Consider the following 21651-nt stretch of genomic DNA (forward strand, 5'->3'; position numbering starts at 1 on the left):
TACAACGGGGGCATTGTTTCTCCTGCTGGTACACGTGGTCTCTAGAGGAGGACCTGGATCCTGCCTCTCTGTCTTGAATAAGCAGCCCCGGGTATTTGCACAATAAAGTGGCAGAGACACCAGCCTAGCCTCAGTGTTAGAACTTTCTCCCTCTCCCGCCTGAAGCCAGAGGCAGTGTCCTGGCAAGGCTGCTTCTTTTAGGTCAGCCCATTTTTCGGACTTGCTGTGCTGATTTCCGTTTGCTGCCTGCCTGCTAGATGGCAGTATGTAACAGTGAATTTAAATACACAGCCTCAACTGTTACTGTTCTTACGGCTCATCTTTCACTCTGCGGTTAAAAAAAAAAAAAAGTATTTTTCAAGTTTTATCTTACAAACAACGTATTTGAAAAAAAATTCAAATCAGGATTAAAGTTAGGAAGTACAGAAAATGAGCATATTGTTTGGACAAACAATGATGTTATTTATGTAAGTGTAAGCATTGCTCAGTTTGCAGGCATTTCCAACCCATATTTAAATACTTTCTAAATTTGGAAGGTAAAAAGTTGATTTCAGGTGCTCTGTGATGACCGAGATGGGTAGGAGAGGGTGGAGGTGGGAAAGCGGCCCCAGAGAGAGGGGATATATGTATACATGTAGCTGGTGGACTTCATTGTGCAGCAGAAGCTAACACAATATTGTAAAGCGATTATATATATTTTTAAAAGAATTTATTTCAGTAAGAAATCCAGTACCTATTTCACATACTAGTATTCTATTAATAAACATTTGTAGTAGAGTTCTTGACTATGAGTTTTTAAAAATTAAAAACAAGTTCATCTTTGTTTACAGTATTTTTCAGGTATTTATTTACTTGAAAATAAGATTTCAGTTTTTAAAAGTTAATGCTGAATTAGTCAAAAGGAGAATGAAGATCAAGTAACCCTAAATTGTCATATAGAAATATATCTTGTTTTATATTTCCAGAAATCTTTAGTTTGTGATGACTCAGCTTGTCCCAATTACTGTCTCTTTACTTGCTTGACTTTTCTTCTATGGAGAGTTCCTGGGCACTGTTCAAGAGATCAGAGAACTTAATTTTGGGATGAAGATCCCCAGAAGATCATTTGTTCCAGCTCTTTGTTTTTAGGCCGTGAAGTATTAGTCAGATTTTATCATGTTATTTGATTGTTTCCTCACTCATGATTACAGGAATGATCAAAGCAGCTGAGGGACTTTAGTTCCCATCTTTGCCAGGAAGGAAAATTGTTACAGAATAACCAGTAAGCCCTTCCTGGAGAAAGAACAGTATAAAGAACACCTTCCAAGGAAAAAGAAGCTCAGCTCTTAGTGTGATACAGAATCTTCCCAATAGTGGACCCCCCTCTTGCATTTAAAAAACCTATTGTTTTTGAACGCTTCTATTTGGATCTTCATGTCAGTCTTTTTATTTAGTTCTTTAGTGGGTTTGTTTTTATCTAGTTTCTATGTTTAAGTAGACCCACTGAGTGAGATTGTGTTAATACTGTATACATCAAGTGCTTCAGTTTGTGTCTGGAATTTCAGAATTTAAGAATGGCATCACTTTCAGGAGTAGAAGAATGAAGGTGCTCATGCTACCACTTTTATCCTCCCATTAACCTTTCTTTGTTTATTAATACAGTCTTTTAATTTTTAAAAAAGATATTTCTTTATTTATTGGGTTGCTCTGGCTCTTAGTTGCCCCATGCGGGACCATGGGAGTCCTTTAGTTGCCACATGCAAGATCTAGTTCCCCAGCTAGGAACTGAGCCTGGCACCCCTGCGTTGAGTGCGTGGAAGCGCAGCCACTGGACCACCAGGGCAGCCCCTAATCACCAGTCTTGATTGCAGCAGCTGCCAGTATCCCTTCTCTCTTGTGATTCTCTGTCTCTGTCTCCTGCAATGTGTGCTTCCAAGGGGATGACCTTCCCAGATAGAAATCTGTAAGGCAGAGCACCACTCCAAAAAAAAGAAAGAAAGAAAAGCTCAACAAAGTATGCAGTCCATTAAAAAAGAGGAACATATTAACACAAATAAGTGTTAATAAAGAAAATGGGATGAAAAGGGAAACTCTGGATCCACCACACCATGCTCATCAGGTGCCCAAGGGGACAGTCCTTCTGCAAATTAACAACACTGGTCAGCTTTTTTGTTTGTTTGATCAACTTTAATATTCACCGGTTGTTTTATATTCACCCAATAAAACAGCTTTAAAGAGTTTTGTAACCTCCCCCAGCATTTTGTCCACTGATGTAGAAACAAGCATAATGCAGGGCCATACATCTTCTGACCTGGCGCTAGGGTGGAGTAAGGCTTCTCAAACCAGGTAGCCTTGAATGCCCAGAATGGCTCTGGTAGTGAAAGAGGTTTGGGTGTTGTAGGTAGGGACCAGAGCACAGAACAGGAAACTATGTTCCAGGAACAGCTAGAACAAAGGGTTTGTCCGGTAGAAGGTGGAAAAGTAGGGCAGAGTCCAGAGACTCTTGTTTTCTAAGCTGATGAATTTGATCTTTGTCTTGAACTCTTTGGGAAGCCATTGATGGATTCTAATCAGAGGGGAGATACCCAGGCTACATTCTAACAACATCTCTGAGCTGAGTGGGGGATGCTAGCAGGTCAGAAATCCTAGTTATCAGACTTTTGATTTTTTTTTTTTTTTTTTTTTTACCACACTGAGAAGCATGTGGGGTCCTAGTTCCCCAACCAGGGATCGAACCTGACCTAGAAACACAGTCTTAACACTGGACTGCTGGGGGAGTTCCTATCAGGCTTTTGGAGTTACCAAGTAGGAATAGATGCAGAGTGTTGGTGAGGTCAAGTAGTGTCGAAGGCAGTTAGTTAAAAATTGCTTGGAGATTTGTCCAGAGGCCCTTAGACATTCCTATCTGCCTGCCATGTCATCTCTTTTTCCCAGGACAGCAGCCCCTACTTAAGGGATGCTCCGAGAATTTTATACATTATGAAATGAAAGCATCTTGGAATGTTTTTGTTTGAGAAATGACACCCTGGTGTGAATAACGTGTCTGGTAATTAGACATATTCCTTCAAAAGACTCTCCCTGGCATAACCTCAAACTCAGTTAAGAGTCAATTATTAACCCAATGACTTCCCCGGTGGCTCAGACGGTAAAGCATCTGCATACAATGTGGGAGACCTGGGTTTGATCCCTGGGTCGGGAAGATCCCCTGGAGAAGGAAATGGCAACCCACTCCAGCATTCTTGCCTGGAAAATCCCATGGACAGAGGAGCCTGGTGGGCTACAGTCCATGGGATCGCAAAGAGCGACTGAGCAACTTCACTCCACTATGAACCGAAATGACTCACCAGTTATAGAGGAGAGAGGATCTGAGACTTCCCAGAGCTCTCTGGTGGGTGTCACCCAAGGTTGGCTTCTCATTTTCCACTGGGGACCACAGGGTGGAAAACACCTGGGTCCCATGGCTGAGACCCTTGACCCACACCGGGGACTGGCCCTGCATGGCTGGGGCCGTGTGGGAAGCTGGCATCCTCAGGCTGCTAATTCACTAAGACGTCTGGTCTCTCTCCTCTCCATTTTAATTCAACATAAAGCAGAGACCATGGAAATTATTTTGGACTGAAAGCGTTGCTGCTTTTGACTGGACAGCCCTTGCAGGATTATGCGGTGGTGACTCTCAGCTCCAGACCCCTCTCCGGGCAGCAGATGGGCCGTGTGCACGGCCCAGTGATGCGTCTCAGGGCTCAGCGCTTGGGTCAAGGGGGTCGGTTAGTGAGTCCACTTTGGCTGTGATCGACCTGGTTGAGCAAACACACTGATGCAGCCTGGGAAGGGGTGTTCTGGGGTGGTCTCTTAGAAGTGAGGGTCTGAGATTCACCCTGAGGGCAATGAGGAAGCAGAAGGGAGCTTTCTTCTTGGGGCCCCTTTGTCTTGGAGCTTGTCGGCCTTCAGGGTGCTCTCTGCAGGTCCATCTGTCCCCGCCATCGGGGAACCGCTGATTTGATGACAAACTCCTGGGTAAGTCGTGCCGTATGTATGTTAGATTGATGTGCCCCAAGGCCTGGTTGGCTGCTGCCTGCTCGAAATCATCAGACCATCCACCCCAGCTCATTCTGTTCTTTAGTGCTGAGTATTTACCCACAGCTCAGTCCTTGAGACCGTGCTGTGTACTCCTGGTTTGGGGACTGTGACCTCTACTGAGATTCTTTGGATGGAAGGGATTTTTGTAACCTTAAATTCTTCTGGCGTAATTTGTGAAAAGGGGAAAGTGTTAGTTGCTTATCTTTCTCTGAATCTTTCGTGCCCCAGTGGACTGTAGCCCTGTATTCCGTGGCTCCTCTGTCCCATGGAATTCTCCAGGCAGTAATACTGCAGTGGGTTGCCATTTCCTTCTCCGACCCAGGGATGGGATCTTCCCGACCCAGGGATGGCACCCGTGTCTCCTGCGTTGCAGGCGGATGGTTTACCAGCTGAGACACCAGGGAAGCCCAGAGTGAGAATAAGAGCAAACGTTTATCAGGTGCTTCTTTTGTGTCAGGCTCTGAAATAAGTGTTTTACCTATTTTATCTCATAGAATTCTCACAGTAACTCTCTGATTGAGCATCTCTGTGACCTATATTTTGGGAATTGAATCGTGGAATCATGGACAGCCTGAGGAGTTGAGATTTGAATCCTGGCAGGCTGACTAGAGCCCGTTTTCTTATACCCTGTGGATTGTAAGACTTCCGTGGATGAAAAAAAAAAATGAGCTTTTGGCTATCTCTGAGACCAAGAGTCATTTTGTTGCTGAGGGGAAGAAATAGCCTGGACTTAAGAGTTGATCAAGGTAGATGCAAGAGAAGGGAGCACACCTTTAAAATCAAGGTTTTAAAGCAGAATTCTGCATGACTTTTGTATTTCTCATTGGATCTTCAGTTCCATATTTGAGAGGTGTACAGTCAGATCTTAGGACCAGGCCCTTGGAGCACCCCATTCCTCTGAAATGGTGATCCTTGCTCTCCTCTGGACTCCACAGTGTGGTTTGCTCAGCATGTTTGACTTCAGGGAACCCCGGGAATAAGAGGTATTCTGTGGGACTATTTAGTTCATTTGAAAAGTTTTTGCAGAAGACCATCCATTTCAGATAGATGGACACCTTATTTCAAGACATCCAGGGAACCCACAATCCACACAATCCACTGCTTTAGTGCACTTGCTACAAAAGACTAAGCAAATAAAGCAGTAATCTAAATTCCTTATGTTGTGGCCGAAGTGGTTTTCCCTGGCGGGAACTGAGGTCAGTCAATCATTTGCCATTTCTGAGCAAAGCCTGAAACTTTTGTTCTTTCCCTAATTTTTACAGGGCTGAGTGGACAGTCCCGGCTATTTCTGCTCCACTTCTCTGTTCCTTTGAAAGATAGATGGAAAGAAATGATCACATGTCAGTGACTTTCGGAATTCAAGTCTGATGGCAAAGAAAATTAAGTGGAAGCATCATTTTAGTCTCGGGACCTGATTGTCGATCTCTCACTCTCCTCTAATGGACTGTATGACCTTGAACAAGACCCTTCACCTCTCTGGTCTTGGTGTCCTTATCTACGAGTGAAGTATTAGGTCTACATGATCCCAAAGTTTCCTTTTGGTTTTAAAGCCTTTCGTTTCTACACTGCAGCCCTGCATGTCTGCATTAATGAAATCTCCTGTGCTAAGGCCAAACTATTGTTCATTTGTTACAGATATTTTTTGGATGCCTTCCGGTTTAAAGAATCCCCAGCTGCTCTGATGATAGCTTAAGAAGACTGCATGCTGTTCCCTTTCAATGCCAGGCCAGGTGCCCTCAGAACCTCACATCTCAGTCCTTCATGGAGCCCGGGTCCCAGCAGGAATGGCAGTGGGGGAAATTGGCACGCAGATGGTTCCTCCACGTGAAGTCGTCTTGGTCTGCAGGCCGACTCGGGAACACCTGGTAACCAGGCTCGCCCTCTGTCAGTCACCCAGGGCAGGGCAGCATGGTGCGGATTCAGAGGGGGAAGCTTCTGGCATCTTGCCTGTGCGTCATGGCTGCCGTCTTTCTGCTCGTCACCCTCCAGGTACCAAGAGCTTGGGTCGTGTGGTGTTGATTCCTGGGCCTCTGCCCCTGCCCCCACCCCCATCCCTTGCTCGTCAAGGACTTTACTTTTTGCTTCATCTCTCAAGGTCAGGATGTTCTCTCTAAGGCAAGGAAAATACTTTCTTCTTTTAAACATATGATATTGAGGTTTAGTGAGTAATGTGGTAGGTAGAAACAAGATCAGTGAGTTGGGAAATCAGTTCGTGACTCTCCCAGGATCCTAGTTTTAAAATTTTTTGGATGTGGACTGTTTTTAAAGTCTTTATTGAATTTTTTGCAATATTGTTTCTGTTTTATGTTTTGGCTTTTTGGCCAGGAGGTGTGTGGGATCTCAGCTTCTTGACCAGGGATTGAACCCACACCCTCTGCATAGGAAGGTGAAATCTTAGCCACTGGGCCACCGGGGAAGTCCCTGAGTCCTGGTTCTAGTAGAGCCCTGTCTGTCTTGTTGGCTCAAGACAACTCTGAACAAGGAAGCCCTCAGTGTATCCATGAGGACTGGGTAACAGCCCAAATGGTACTACTGATGGCAAACTGCAACTAAGATCCAGATGAAGGTTTAGCTTGGATGACTTCCTCCCAAGTCATGACCCCTTCTGAAAGATCCCATTCTTGAAGAAGCAGTGACTATTTTCGAGGACAAGCTAGTTTGTTCTGCAGAACACAGACAGCGGCATTAGTAAATTTGTCGGTGGTAGGATGAGTGAACTGAAGCACTTCTTTAGTCCTCCTGTTTATCTCATATAGTTGGTTCTTCTGAACTTCATTTCCTGATTTCAAAGCAAAACAAAAATTTCACAGTGAAGGTAAAAGTGTAAATATGAGTTCAGATTTTTTAGCCCCCACTTGCGTCCCTGCTGTCCATTTCAAAATCCAAAAGGACTTTTAAAGATTACCTGCGGATGTGAGTAGTTCACATGCAGGCCTTATGGAGACGAAGGTGTCCTCCGGGCATTTTATTCTGGAGGATTGCCCTTCTGCTTGCTTAGGACGGAATGAACGAATGCTTATACCAACACTTTGGCAGGCAGTCCTGTGCTGTTTCCACCACCTTCCGCTGCCAGGTTGAAATTCTGGTCAGAGCAGACCCCTGGCTCTCATTGTGTCTCTCTTGGAGGTAAGGATCCAGGACCTGCTTGAGCTGGAAAGGCTGCAGTTTTCTGCTTCATTCTGTGGGAAATTATGAGAAAACTTTGATCTTACTAGACATTGGACCTCTTTTCCAGGCTTGAGGAATGCCAGTGTACAAGTTAAGAATTTTGCTTTTGCTGTCAGAATAAATGACCATGCTTTTGGTAGGCCTGTTATCTCTAAGTTTCTAGAATAGAAGGGTAGTGTGATTATTGGAGCTGAACCTTTGCCTGGATCTTGATTCCCGTTTGCCATCAGTGGTCTGGTTTGGGATGTTACCCGGTCCTCATGGATACATTGAGTGCTTCATTGTTCAGCATTGCTGTTATACTATTTTTATTTGAACACTATAAAATGAGCAAATATAATGCCTGTATATTTAGTGTCATAGTCTGTGCACAGGTTGGAAGAGAATTTCCAGACACGAGGCAGAATGAGAGGAGAACAGAGTTTATTAGGGTGGGAGATGCTGTTAGAACACTGGGCATGTTCAAGGGAGAGCCGACCCCTTTTGTGGTCTCTGCAATGTGGGAGACCTGGGTTCAATCTCTGGGGTGGCAAGATCCCCTGGAGGAGGGCATGGCAACCCACTTTGGTATTCTTCCCTGGAGAATCTCCATGGGCAGAGGAGCCCGGCAAGCTACAGTCCTTGGGGTTGCAAAGAGTTGGACATGACTGAGCAACTAAGCATAGCGCAGCACAGCCAATTTTTGTAGCCTCAAGACAGAGAACATTCCTGCTGGAAGGGTAACATGAGATGATTGGTTAGGATGCTAGAGGGTAGGTATTTTTACCTAATGTAAGGTCAGGGAGGCTCATGGCAACGATTGCTATGGTGCTTAGTCAGTTCCAGAGATGACCTTGGTGCAGGGGTCCACATCTGTGTCCTCGGTACAAGGCTTTACACCTCTGACCTTGGTAGAGAGCTCCACGTTTAGGACCGTTCCTATTTTCACTGGCTCGTAGGCTAGGCAAGATGAAATAATTTGCCACGTAGGAAGGCTAAACAACAACAACAAAATCATGTCATGAATCCTGTATTAGATTGCTAGGGCTGCCGTATATAGAATACCAAAGATTGGGTTGGGTGATTACACAACAGGAATTTATTTTCTCGTAGTTGTGGAGGCTAGAAGTCCAAGGTCAAGGTGTCAGCAAGCAGGATCGTTGCTCTGAGGCTTCCTCCTTGGCCTTGTGGATGGCTGTCTTCTCCCTCTGTCTCCACACCATCCTCTTCCTATACTTCCATGTGTCTCTGTCTCCTCTTTTTATAAGGACACCAGTCATATTGGATTAGGGCCCACTCTGATGACCTCTTCTTAACTGCCTCTTTAAAGACCCTGTCTCCTAGTTCAGTCACATTCTGAGATGGGAGGGGATAGGGCTTCAACATGTGAATTTGGCCAGGGGGGCGGAGGAGGGGGCACAGTTCAACCCATAATAGGTCTTATAACGTGATTAATAATCTAAACTTGAAAATGTTTCATTGACCTACAGTTAAACTAAAGCATCCTGGTTTTCTGGAGGAAGTCATCTGAGGCACTGTTTTTGATTCACATTTAACTATATTTTGTATATAGTATCTGTAGATTCTTTGGGTGTATGGTATCTTTTTTTTTTTTAATTTTATATACCTTTCAGTTTCACAAATAACTGATGAAATCATTTTACAGCAAATCTAAGACATATTATTTCACTTGGACTTTCTTTAATGTGATTCTCTAACACAGGGGCCCCCAGTGTCCAAGATCTAATGCCTGATGATCTGGGGTGGAGCTGATGAAATAATAATAGATATAAAGTTCACGTGAAATATAATGTGCTTGAATCATCCCTAAACCATCCTCCCCCTGGTTTCCTTCCCCCAGTCTGTGGAAAAATTGTCTTCCATGAAATCGGTCCCAGGTGCCAGAAAGGTTGGGGAACCACCGCTCTAACAGATGGAAACTTTAAATTTAGTATAACCATATGACTGTTGTCATACTCAGCAAAATTAATATTACTCAGGGCCATCTATGTCTCAGGCCATATTAAATTTTCCCCAGTTATCTCAAAAAAACTTTTAACGGGTTGATTTGAATCTGGAATAAAACAAATCCACATTTTGAATTTATCTTAAGTTTTGTGGATTTTTTTCTATAAAAGTATCTTCCGCCCCACATTTTATTACATGTTTGTGGAAGAAACTAGGTCATTTGTCATTTTGAATTTCCCAGATTTTGGATTTGGCTGATTTTCTCCTCATGGTTTTGTTTAATATGTTCCTCTGTGCCCCGTATTTCCTACCACCTGTTACTGATGTCTGAGGCTAAGCATTTTTTAAAAAGCTGTTTGGTAGGACAATCTCTCCTTAACACAGTCCCTGTTATTTGGATATGACCTTATGCCTTGCACAGTAGATGGTGATCAGAAATGTGGAGCAAAATTTATCTTCGAAGTGGTGCCCATGACTTTCTCAATGTGATTCTTTAAAGTTGCTGGTTGTACATTTGCAGGGAAAGGTTGGATGAAAATGTAGAGCATTTGTGGCTAAAGTCAGCACCATTCCATCGAGCTCTGGGGAGTAGCCGTCTCATTGCTGTGCTGTGCTGAGTCACTCAGTCGTGTCTGGCTTTTTGTGACCCCATGGACTGTAGCCCACCAGGCTCCTCTGTCCATGGGATTCTCCAGGCAAGAATGCCGGAGTGGGTTGCCATGCCCTCCTCCAGGGGATCTTCCCACCCCAGGGAGCGAACCCAGAGCTCCCGAACTGCAGGCAGATTCCTGACCATCTGAGCCAGCAGGAAAGCCCGGCCACCTTATTATGTCATCATAAAAGTGCTGAGGACGCTGTTGGCAAGGGCTTTTAGTTTTCAGTGACAGTTGTACTGTTCTAATGATGACTAGTGTCACAAATGATCCATGCTTTCTTCAAGGCTAATAGAATTCTTTCCTCCTTTTGGAATACTGTGTGGCTTTTTGCCAAGTGGCTCTTAATAGTTTTTTTGGCTTTGGACCCCTTAGAGAATCCAGTGAACATTACAGACCCTCCCCAGGGAGTTACAGACCTTCCATCACATCAGTGGGTAGGGGCCCTTTTCTGACAGCAAAGGTAGCAAATGCATAAAGAAGACACCGCCCTTGGCTGCTGAGAGTGGGGCCTGAGGGCCGATAGGTAGTCTCCTCTGTTGACAGGTGAAACAGTTAATACATGTTAATACATACAGTTAATACATACAGTGACTAATACATAACAGTTAATACATGCAAATATGTCTTCTTTTAACTACTTTATTCTTTGCACAGTCTGACTGTTAATGTTTTGTTATATATGATGCAGACCAGCCCCTACTTTTATACTGCTCTTTCTACCATATTTTGTAATGTGTTAGAAATACATTGCATTTTTTTGTAATGTATTACATTTGTTTGCCATCTGAATATCAAACCTTAAAGTTTGATGAAATGGCAGTAATTTTGCCTCTGATTTTACTCTGCCCACCCTGCCCTCCAGATTACTTTGATTGATGGCCTTGTTCTCCAGAACCCAGACTCTCTGTCTCTTTTTTAAATTTACTTATTTGGCTGTGAACGTGAATGTATGTGCTCAGTAGTGTCTGACTCTTTGCGACCCCATGGACTGTAGCCCACCAGGCTTCTCTGTCCATGGGATTTCCCAGGCAAGAATACTGGAGTGGGTTGCTATTTCCTTCTCCAGGGGATCTTCCTGACCCGGGGATTGAACCTGCATCTCCTATGTCTCCTGCGTTGGCAGGCGGGTTCTTTACCCCTGAGCCATCAGGGAAGCTGTACCAGGTCTTGCTAGTAGTTGTGGCACATGAGATCTTAGATCTTTGTTTTGGCATGTGGGAGCTTTAGTTGTGGTCTGTGGGATCTAGTTCCCTGACCAGGGATGGAACCTGGGCCCTTGCCTTGGAAGCATGGAGTCTTGGCCACTGGACCACCAGGGAAGTCCCCAGACTGTCTTGAAATACATAAAAAACATGGTTTTAAGTGAGAAGGGGCCAAGTACTATGCCATCTCCATGCCATTGTGCATATTATTGGACTTCCAAGGTGGCACTAGTGGTAAAGAATCTGCCGATGCAGGAGATGTAAGTGATGTGGGTTCCATCCGTGGGTCAGGAAGATTCTCTGGAGCAGGAAATGATGACCCACTCCAGTACTCTTGCCTGGAAAATTCCATGGACAGAGTTTTAAGTGAGAAGGAGCCCAGTACTTAGGCCATCTCCATGCCATGGTGGATATTTTTACAAACATAAGACCCATGTTATGACATCTTTGAAAAGTGAAAGTGAAAGTCGCTCAGTTGCATCCAACTCTTTGGTACAGTCCATGTAATTCTCCAGGCCAGAATTCTCCAGGCCATAATTCTGGAGTGGGTAGCCCTTCCCTTCTCCAGAGGATCTTCCCAACCCAGGAATCGAACCAGGGTCTCCTGCATTGCAGGCGGATTCTCTACCAGCTCAGCCACAAGGGAAGCCCTACAACACCTATAATTGTACTAAAAGGAAACCAATAGGGTTTTTATAATTCACTTTCCCCAAAATGTAATCTCCAGCCTTTGCCAGATAATAGCCCTGGCTCTTGTAGATTTCATTAAGAGACACAACCACTTCTGGATTCTGTATATGCCTACAAAATGGAGGAGAGATGTATCTGTTAAGTGTTTAATAGAGAGACGTGTCCTTGTCGGTAGATAGTTTGGAGACTATGTCTCTACCCTCAGCCCCAGAAACTGTGATGTGTTATTTTACTTGTCAAAAGGGACCTTGTGCATAAGATGACAGCGGCACGCCTGCAGATCAGGAGACAGCCCTGAATCGTGTGTGCAGGCCTGGTGGGACCACAGGAGTCCTTAACAGAGAAGACTCTCCCGGCTGTGGTCAGAGAGTGATATGACAGAAGAAGGGTTGGAGACATGCAGCATTTCTTTTTTTTTTTTTTTAAATTTAAAAAAGTGTATTATTTATTTTGGCCATGCTATGAGGCATGTGGCGTTCTTATTCCCCGACCAGAGCTCAAACCCATACTCCCTGCAGGGGAAGCACAGAGTCCCAACCAGTGCCAGTGTACTGCCAGGGAAGTCCCAAGAGGCAGCATTTCTGATTCCAAAGGTGGAGGAACGGGGCCACGAGCCAAGAACTGCGGGTGCCACTGAAAGAAAACCAAGCAATGAATCTCCCATCTGTTTCCTGAAAGGAGCGTAGCCCTTCCGACACCTTAATTTTCTTTATTTTTTGAGGGGACTCCACACACTGAATGGAAGACTTTAGGGGGCAGAGCGGGAAGCTGCTGGGGCACAGAGACAAGGGTAAGAAGTCCCTCCAAATGGGAGTGGAGTGCCCGCCACCCTGCCTTGCCCTGAACATCTGCCTCCAGGGCCATGGCAGGAGTCCAGTCCATTAAGTACAGCGTGCAGTCCTAGCCCTTGCAGTCTCCTGTCCTCATCGGTGAAGTGGCCAACACCTTTTAGCCCAGCGAGACTGTTTCAGACTTCTAACCTCCAGAACCAATTTAGTATTGTGATAGTAAAGTTGTATTATTCTAAGTTGCTCAACTTGTGATACATCTGTTATAGTAACAATAGGAGGCTAATATGACACTAAATCAGGTTTGATCCCTGGGTTGGGAAGATCCCCCGAAGGAGGAAATGGCAACCCACTGGTATTTTTAGCCTGGAGAATCCCATGGACAGAGGAGCTTAGGGTATAGTCCATGGGGTCCCACAGAGTCAGACATGACTGAAGTGACTTGGCACGCATGCACGCAAGAAGCAAAATCCTCATGATGCATTCGAAATATGCAGAAGGAAATTATAACCAGCCTGACACTGGTAATAGGTCGTCATCTCTTTTAGGTCGTGGTTGAGCTGGGAAAATTTGAAGGCACGAAGTTTAAAAATTCTCATTTGAAAGATGGGCGTGCAGAAATGGAAGCAGAGCCTCTCCACCTCCATCCGTTCTTTAACAGAGGAGGACTGACCCTGAACAGGAAGAAGACATTGGCAGCTGACAGCTTCCCCATCATGCTCTGGTGGTCCCCACTGACCGGGGAAACCGGAAGGCTCGGCCAGTGTGGGGCGGATGCTTGCTTCTTCACCATCAACCGGACCTATCTCCATCATCACAGGACCAGAGCCTTTCTCTTCTACGGTAGGTTGGGCTTCTGGCCTTTCTCCGTGTTTGCTGACATCCCCCTTCAAAGCTGAGTTACTACTTTTCTCTCAAGGAGGACATGGGGGCCCCCCTTGAAAGCTCCTTGCATCCCTGAACCCCTGCACTTGCCCTGGAGAAGGCCTGAGCACTGAGCCAGTATGATAAATATGTGAGCTGCACCAGCAGCGGGGTGGTTGGTCGGGCCACCTGGTATTTATTATGGGGGAGAAGAACTGTTTCTTCTCACCTTTTCATAGTTGGGTACCACGCTCACTGGATTTGGTATTTAGGAACTGGGTGTTGATTATCCCGCTGATACCAATTCAGAATATCATCTGTGATAATGGCCGGGAGATTTTGATTACTGTGACAGATGTGTCACTGGACACATGCTCAGCATAGTATTTTTTATTTCATTTTTTTTTTATTAGTCAAACTAATTTAGTCTGACTTTTCATTAGTCAGAAATAAAAAGAGTTCCACATCAGCTTTCGAGAGCAAGTGGGTATTCATCCCTCCCCCAGGCTGATTATATGTCCTGCTGGGATTGAAGGGCCGCCAGACCCAGCCGGGTGGAGGTGGTGAGATGCCAGCAGCTGTTAGAAATATGGAACTCTTGGATGCTGAGGGTTGGGGGGTGTGGGGAAATACAGGTTAGCAAGCTCGACAGAAGATAGGCAAGTTTAGTCACTTCAATTGGGAAGTCTGAAAGGACAGCTGCTTTAGAGTGGTATGAGTGTGTGTGTGTGTGTGTGTGTGTGCGCGCGTGCAGTGGTGCTGGCTTTGGAGTGGCAGGACTGAAACTATGGTGTAGGGCTGAGTCATCCTCAGTGTTCTCCCCAACAACAACTTAAATAAAGCGGAAAGTGGCCTCAGCAGGAATCATGTGGTGTGTGGGTCCTACAGCTGGTCAGGGCTCCAGAGCAAGGGGGGACTTCCATGGTGGCTCAGTGGTAAAGAGCCCGCCTGCCAGTGAAGGAGATGCAGGAGATGCTGGTTCAATCCCTAGGTTGGGAAGATCCCCTGGATGAGGAAAGGGCAACCTACTCCAGTATTCTTGCCTGGGAAATCCCATGGACGGAGGAGCCTGGAGGGCGACAGTCCATGTGGTCACCAAAGAGTCAGACACAACTTAGTGACTAAACAACAAATAATCCTCTAATGGTATTTAGACATAAGGCAACATTAAATGTATGAGTTTAATTTCCCAAATTTTAACAGAAGCCCCTAGACATATTTCAGTTAGACACAAAAATATATAGGTAATGTATATAGAAAACCTACTACACAGCTTAAGAAATAAAATATTACAAGTAAAATTGAAAGCCTGTATGAGCCTTTTCCTGACCCCATCACATTCCCTTCCCTCCTACCCCAGAGGGGATCGTAATTCTGAAATTCGTGTGTGTGTGTGTGTGTGTGTGTGTGTGTGTGTGCTTAAACAACATAAAATATTATTTTGTATGTTTTAAAAATTACCTACATAATATGATAAGTTAACTTTCTATAATTTACTTTTTCTCTTACATGATTTTTGAAGACTTATTAATATGTCCTTATAGCTCTAGTTTACCCATTTTACTGTTGCATAGAATTCCATTGTATTTATCACACTTCTTTTAACTATTTTCTTGTTGTTAGACATTTTAAGTTGTTTTAAAAGAAAACTTGCTTATGGAAATAGAGACACAGAAGTGGAGAACAAATTTATGGTTACCAGGGGGAAAAGAGGGTGGGGTAAACTGGGAGATTGGGCTTGACACATACACACTGTCAGTACTATGTATAAAGAGAGAGGTCTTCCGTCGTGGCCCAGATGGTAAACACTTTGCCTGCAATGCGGAAGACCTGGGTTGGGAAGATCCCCTGGAGGAGGACATGGCAACCCACTCCAGCATTCTTGCTGGAGAATCCCATGGACAGAGGAGCCTGCCGAGCTACAGTCCGTGGGTTCACAAAGAGTCAGACATGACTGAAGTGACTTAGCATGCATGCACGCAGCGTGCAGTATGTGGGATCTTAATTGCCAGAGCAGGGATCGAACCTACTTCCCCTGCAGTGAAAAGCGCAATCACAGCCCCTGGACCCCCAAAAGTCCCAGTCTGTGTCTTTATTTCAGTGTGTTCTGAGGAGGGTTCATGGAAGGTAAGTTTTTTAGGAACTTTGTATGTACGAACATGTGCTTATTTTACCTTTACTTTTACTGATGCTTTCGCTCAGGACAGAATTCTAGTTTGGAAATTCTTTTCTTTCTGAATTTTTAAGACATTGTCCCTCTGTCTTCTGACTTCTAGTGATACAGCTGAGGAATCCAGAGCTATTTTGTTTTCCCATCCTTTGTGGTGTGCTTTTTTGTTCCCTTCTCCTTTCTCTAGAAAAATACAGAACCTTCACTTTTTCACCAGTTTGGAAATTCAGTAATGATTTTTTCACTGATTTTTTTTTTTTTATACTAACCTTTAAAGTGTCACTTGAGAAGATGAAAAATTAACAAAAATAAGTTTATTATTTAAAATAAAGTAAAATATAAATATAAATTAGTGTTAAGCGAGGACGTGTGTGGGAATCTGAAGAGGTCAGCCTACCGGAATTAAGACTTTGGCATTCTTGACTCTGCTGACAGATTACATAAAAAGAATATTCTGGAATACAGGATAAAGTGTAGATGAAGGGAAGACCACTACGGGGGCACGTGTTCAGGCTTGAAATGTAAGGTAAATCAGACAAAACTTTCTAAAAGGTCAGTAATTGATGATCTTGAATTATTGGGGAAAATATCTGAAAGTTTACCAATTAAGGGGGAGTTACTCTGTTGAAATCATAAACATCATCACAAAACATAGTATTTTACCAAATTACTGAGTAATTGGCATTCTATCTGAGACATTCATGTTAATAAATTCAGTAATGGTGGTTTTGCTGTTTGTCTATTTCCTTCTGTTGAGGTGAGCATGCAAATATCTGGTTGCCAGGAAGCCTAGCGTGTGTGCATGCTCAGTTGTTGTTTGACTCTGTGCCCCATGGACTGTAGCCCACCAGGCTCCTCTGTTCATGGGATTCTCTAGGCAAGAATACTGGAGTGGGTTGCCATTTCCTCCTCCAGGGGCTATTCTCCATCCAGGGATTGAATGCTTATTTCCTGCGTTGGCAGGCAGATTCTTTACCACTGAACCACCTTTGTATATACCGTAAGAGAAATGTCATCAAGGCTTGTGGGATTTCAAAGATGGGAGAGAGCACATATGATTGGAAGGATCAGGAAAGGCTTCATAAGATCTCCTTCATAAAATGGAGTTTGAACAGGGACTTGAAGGAGAATGGAATTGGATTATATTGGGAATGGAGGACATTTCAGTATGAAAATCAGCATGAATGGGGACATGGAGTTAGAAAATTATGGGTAATAGCTGAGGTTACAGTAGGAAGATCGGTTGGCTATAGCCCAGTTTCGTGTAAGAGAGAGATTAAGATTGAAGGATATATTGGAACTAGAGCATGGAGCCTCTTGAACTTTGGCTTAGGATTTTGTGTCCTCTAATTTAGAGGACGGTGTTACAGAGCCAGTGAAATTGAATGGCCTTTTAGAAACCAATTCAAGGAGACTTCCCTGGTGGCCTGGTGGTTAAGACTCTGTGCTTCCACTACAGGGGGTGTGGGTTCAATCCCTGGTTGGGGAACAAAAATCCTGGATGCTATGCAATGCACCCCCCAAATAATAAAAATTATTTTAAAAACCCAGCTCAAATATAACACCTGTATTTATAATTCCCCCTATTAGATGTAGCTTCTCTTCTCTAAATGTCCATAGGCGTTTTGTATTTTTTTATGTTGTTTCATTGAGTTTCTACAATATGTCGGGCACCGCACCAATCATGGAGAATAAAGGAGATAAATAAGGTAACGATGATATTTGCTTCCGTCCTATACCATTTCTTGCATGTTAGAGTGTGAAGTTCTTTTTTTTTTTTTTTAATGATGACAGGCCAGCATCACCACATCTTTGTGTCTCTCCTTCCCTCTGTACGAGCACAATGCCTTGTGCACATTTGACACTCGGGAAACAGTCACAGAGACTTAAAACCCGAAAGGACCTAGGAGCATAACCTCCTCTTTGTACAGGCGTGGAGACTGAGGCTCGGGAAGGGTAGGGATGTGTCAAGATGACCCACAGGGGTCAACAGCCAGGAGTTGGGCGGAGAACCAAGGTGCCCTGACCTGATCCAGTGCTCTCTCTCCCAAACTGTATGTGAATGTGCACTCGTGACTATAATAACACCTGGGTATTTGGATTTTGAAATTGCTTACAGTAGATGGTTTATCAGATTGAATTAGAAATTCAGTTCTTTAATAAGGTCTGTTGAGCAAACTAGAGTGAATACAGGACACTTTTTCTGTCTGAGGCTTCCAAATTCTAATTAAGTGGGTCACCGAAAGCTGCAGATGGGACTCTGGCTCAGCAGGATTGAAGAAGAAAAGGCAGGAAAATGATTCAGGTATCAAAGGCTGACCTAATTAATGGAAATGGAAACTCGAAGGATTTTGTGACCTCGAAGATTTTGTGAACCAGAATTTTTTTTTTTTTTTTTAAGATTTTATTTCTATTGTCTTGGGGAGACTGATCTAAAGAAAATGTTCCTAGGATTTATGTCAGGGAATGTTTTGTCTGTGCTCTTTTCTAGGAGTTTTGTGGTATCCTGTCTTACATGTAAGTTTTGAAGCCATTTTCAGTTTATGTTTGGAAGCACACATTCTTTATATTTCTTGCTGATCGTTTAATACCTCATTCAGGGGGTTTTCACCATCTCCTAACTGGGAACTGTTGGCAGAGCTCCGACTTTTGTACTCACTCTTGGGGAATGGACAATTGTGTGGTCACTTTCAGTTGCAAACAGTTTCAAACTTAGTAAATGGAGTGTTCAGCCCCATGGCCATGCCTAGGGTTCTATATTTTTGCGTCCCCAGCTCAGACCTCTCTCAGTTCGGTTCAGTTCAGTTGCTTAGTCGTGTCCCACTCTTTGCGACCCCATGGACTGTAGCACGCCAGGCTTCCCTGTTCATCATCACCAACTCCCAGAGCTTACTCAAACTCATGTCCATTGCGTCGGTGATGCCATCCAACCATCTCATCCTCTGTCATCCTCTTCTCCTCCTGCCTTCAATCTTTCCCAGCATCAGAGTCTTTCCCAGTGAGTCAGTTCTTTGCATCAGGTGACCAGAGTATTGGAGTTTTGGCTTCAGCATCAGTCCTTCCGATGAATATTCAGGACTGATCTCCCTTAGCATGGACTGGTTGGATCTCCTTGCAGTCCCAGGGACCCTCCCTCTCACACTGCCAAGGGACCCCTCTCACACTGCCACAGGCCTGAGATGCTTCTCCTTCTGCAGGGCAGGTCTTTCCTCCCTCTTTCCTCTCCTCACCTCCTCTGTCCTGCACCACCTGCTTCTTGGAGACTGGCAGAGATGCCATGAAGAGAGCGAGGAGAATTAAGCAGACAGGATATTTCTTACTTGGCTATATGGCTTTATGTCCTGTGAACTCAAAAGGTGGTTAGAGAGGATGGCTTTGAGTGGGTCTGGCAGATGATTAAAGTATACTTTTTCTATTCTGGGGCGTTTTCGTGGCGTTTGGAGTTTTCCTGCTGGAACCCTGGCTTTACCAGTGTCCTTTCCCAGGAAGTTGCATCTCTGCTCTGGGTAGTCATGTGGGCTGGCTTCCTAGCTCCTAGTCCCGGCAGCGCATTCAGCTTCTTTCTGCTGAGCTGGGTCTGCCTAGGGCTCTTTCTATTAGGAGGACCCAAGACTCCCCATGCGCTCACATGTGTCAGTGGGAGGAGCTTTGGGGGTGTGGGCAGACCACAACACAGCTGCCCCCTGTCCTCTGTCATGCAGGCAGATCACCATTCCCGGGTGAGAGTATCGGGGGAGGGCGGTCAGACCTGATCCTCACCCTCCTGAGCTCCTCAGGTAGGCACTCATCTTTTCTGTCTCTAAATTTCAAGGACATGTTTCGGATTTCTCTAGGTAGCTCTGTTGGAGCTAGGGTTTTCAGAGCAGGGCAATAGCCCACTCCAGGGAAGTGCTGTATTCATCTCCTCACCCTTTCTGTATTCTTGACCTTTCACCCCTTTCACCCCTTTCTGTATTCTTACCTTGCGGAGGAACCCATGAGTTGTAGAACAAGCTCTCCTTCATTCCCTCTGTGAATTCTGCCAGTGGGGACTTCTGCTCTGCAGAGTGTCCCTGAGACTTCATGAGTAATGTATCCGTGAACCATTCTCAGGGTGTACTCGGGTCATTTCTGCTGATCTCAGCCATTACGAGTCAGTCCTTATTAGTGGTTTTTCTCTGGAGGTTGACTTTCCTGTGTGTGTGTGTGTGCGTGCGCGTGTGCACGCGCATGCACGCTCAGTCATGTCTTACTTGGCAACCCCACGGACGGTAGCCCGCCCGGCCCATCTGTCCATGGGATTCTCCAGGCAAGAATACTGGAGTGGGTTGCTGTGTCCTCCTCCAGGGGATCTTCCCGACCCAGGGATTGAACCCGGGTCTCCTGAATTTTTACCTCTGAACCACCTGACTTTCCTGGGCCCTGCCTATTGAATGCAGGTAATAGGTAACTGCTGTTGCCAGATTAATATTTACTTAGGAGGTGGAGGAAGAAATGGACTTACTTTGGACTGTGTGGACAGCAGCAACATCGAACATGTAAAAGAAGTTCATAACTGATAGATCATATGTGATGTATGATGTATGTATAAATATGTATAAGTGTATCTACCTGCATATGTACATCTTTGCAGTAATCAAGTCCCATGTCCAAACTGCTGTGTATAAAAAATATAAGCTACAAGGATGTACTGTCCAGCACAGGGAATGAGGCCAATATTTCATAATAGCTATAAATGAAGTATAATGTATGAAACTTGTGAATCACTCTGTTGTATACCTGAAATGAACATGATATTGTAAATCAACTATATTTCAATTAAATAATTGACTTTTCATTTTTGCTTGAGCAAATAATTATCACACAGTCTTTACAGAAGGTAAGCCCGTTCTCAGAGCTTTGCTCAGACACTTGCAGTGACCTCCCATCTCATTAAAATTCCAGATCCTCACCATGGCTTCTGACTCTGCAGGCCCTGCCGACAGCTCTATTGTAGCTTTATCACATCAGGGAGAGATGATGGTTTATCAATCTTACTATAAAATCCTCAGTGTTATGGTGTCACCTGTCCATGGTTGGAAAGCAAGAAAACCAAAACCTTGACCAAAACTTCAGCCCTTTGGGTAGGAGTTGTGAAAGTTTTATTGATCATTCATGTAATAGAAGGTGTGGGTGGTTCTTTCACATTCATTACTATCTCTAGGAAGTTGCTGCAAGTGAAACAAGAATGGAGGAGAACTGATCCAAAATTAAATTCCCTGCCACTTAAATTTCTAAAGCTTGAAAGTTTTTGATCTTCCTTGTTTTACTGTGGGTGAGTGGTTCCCAAACTGAGCTCATCCTAAGATCATAGATGAACAGACAAACAAACAAACCCCTAAGTCTTTGGGCCCCACTGCAGACTTACTCAGAATCTCTAGTGTTTAAGATTCATGATCTGTCAGCTATATATCAACTTGTCCGTGAGGGAGATTGGCTTGAGAAGGGTTTTTGCAGGTTGTAGGGAGGTGTTGGAAGGTGTGGGGACAGATGGCCCAGAGATTTTGAAACCAATCCAAATTAAAACATTTTCAAGAAAGAAAGCTTAGCAGTAATGTACAGATTTGGTGCAGCTGTAAACAGTGTTTATAGTTGTAATAATGAAAGCACTTGATAGACACTTAATCAGAAATGGATGAAGAGGGAAGACAAGTGTGTGTGTGAGGTGATGGGAGAATTAAATCTATACCTTCCATAGTAACAAGATAATAGGTATTATCTAAAACTGAAAAATCAAGAAATAGCCCAGTAAATATGCTGTTTAGATATTTTTGAAATGCAAATACAGAAGAAATACCTGGAAAAATTCGAGGTGGTTACTTTTGGCACGTGGAAATAGGGAATGCAGTGGGTAGCACCCTGCTCTCCTGTGTTACTATCTTGATAAAACTATTTCACACTGAAAGCTATATGCAGGCATTAATTTGATATCAATGAAAAGTGAATTAGCAAAGACATTTTGTCCTAGGAGGTAGTGAAGCACAAAGATAGTAAGAACAGCTATTAATAAATTATCCAAATCCTAGACTTTTTTTGCTTTATCAAGATACCTTTCAGGAAGAGTGTTCACTATGCAAAGGCATTAATATTTT

At 44.2% G+C, this 21651-nt stretch overlaps 1 protein-coding gene across 4 annotated transcripts in view; it reads left to right on the forward strand.

Annotated features, from left to right (window-relative positions):
* The window catches only part of FUT10 (fucosyltransferase 10), a 229838-nt gene that overhangs the window by 1177 nt on the left and 207010 nt on the right, over positions 1-21651 (forward strand). For 3 of the 4 annotated variants that reach the window (XM_070459911.1, XM_020910102.2, XM_070459913.1), the window contains exons 2-3: positions 5692-6045; positions 13056-13350. In XM_070459911.1, coding sequence (XP_070316012.1) covers positions 5965-6045; positions 13056-13350 — 376 coding nt within the window. In that variant the 5' untranslated portion in view covers positions 5692-5964. The remainder of the gene's footprint in view (positions 1-5691; positions 6046-13055; positions 13351-21651) is intronic. The other variant, XM_070459912.1, reaches the window with a different exon arrangement.

This window comes from Odocoileus virginianus, chromosome 32 (assembly GCF_023699985.2).
Source record: "Odocoileus virginianus isolate 20LAN1187 ecotype Illinois chromosome 32, Ovbor_1.2, whole genome shotgun sequence".
Lineage (NCBI taxonomy): Eukaryota > Metazoa > Chordata > Mammalia > Artiodactyla > Cervidae > Odocoileus > Odocoileus virginianus.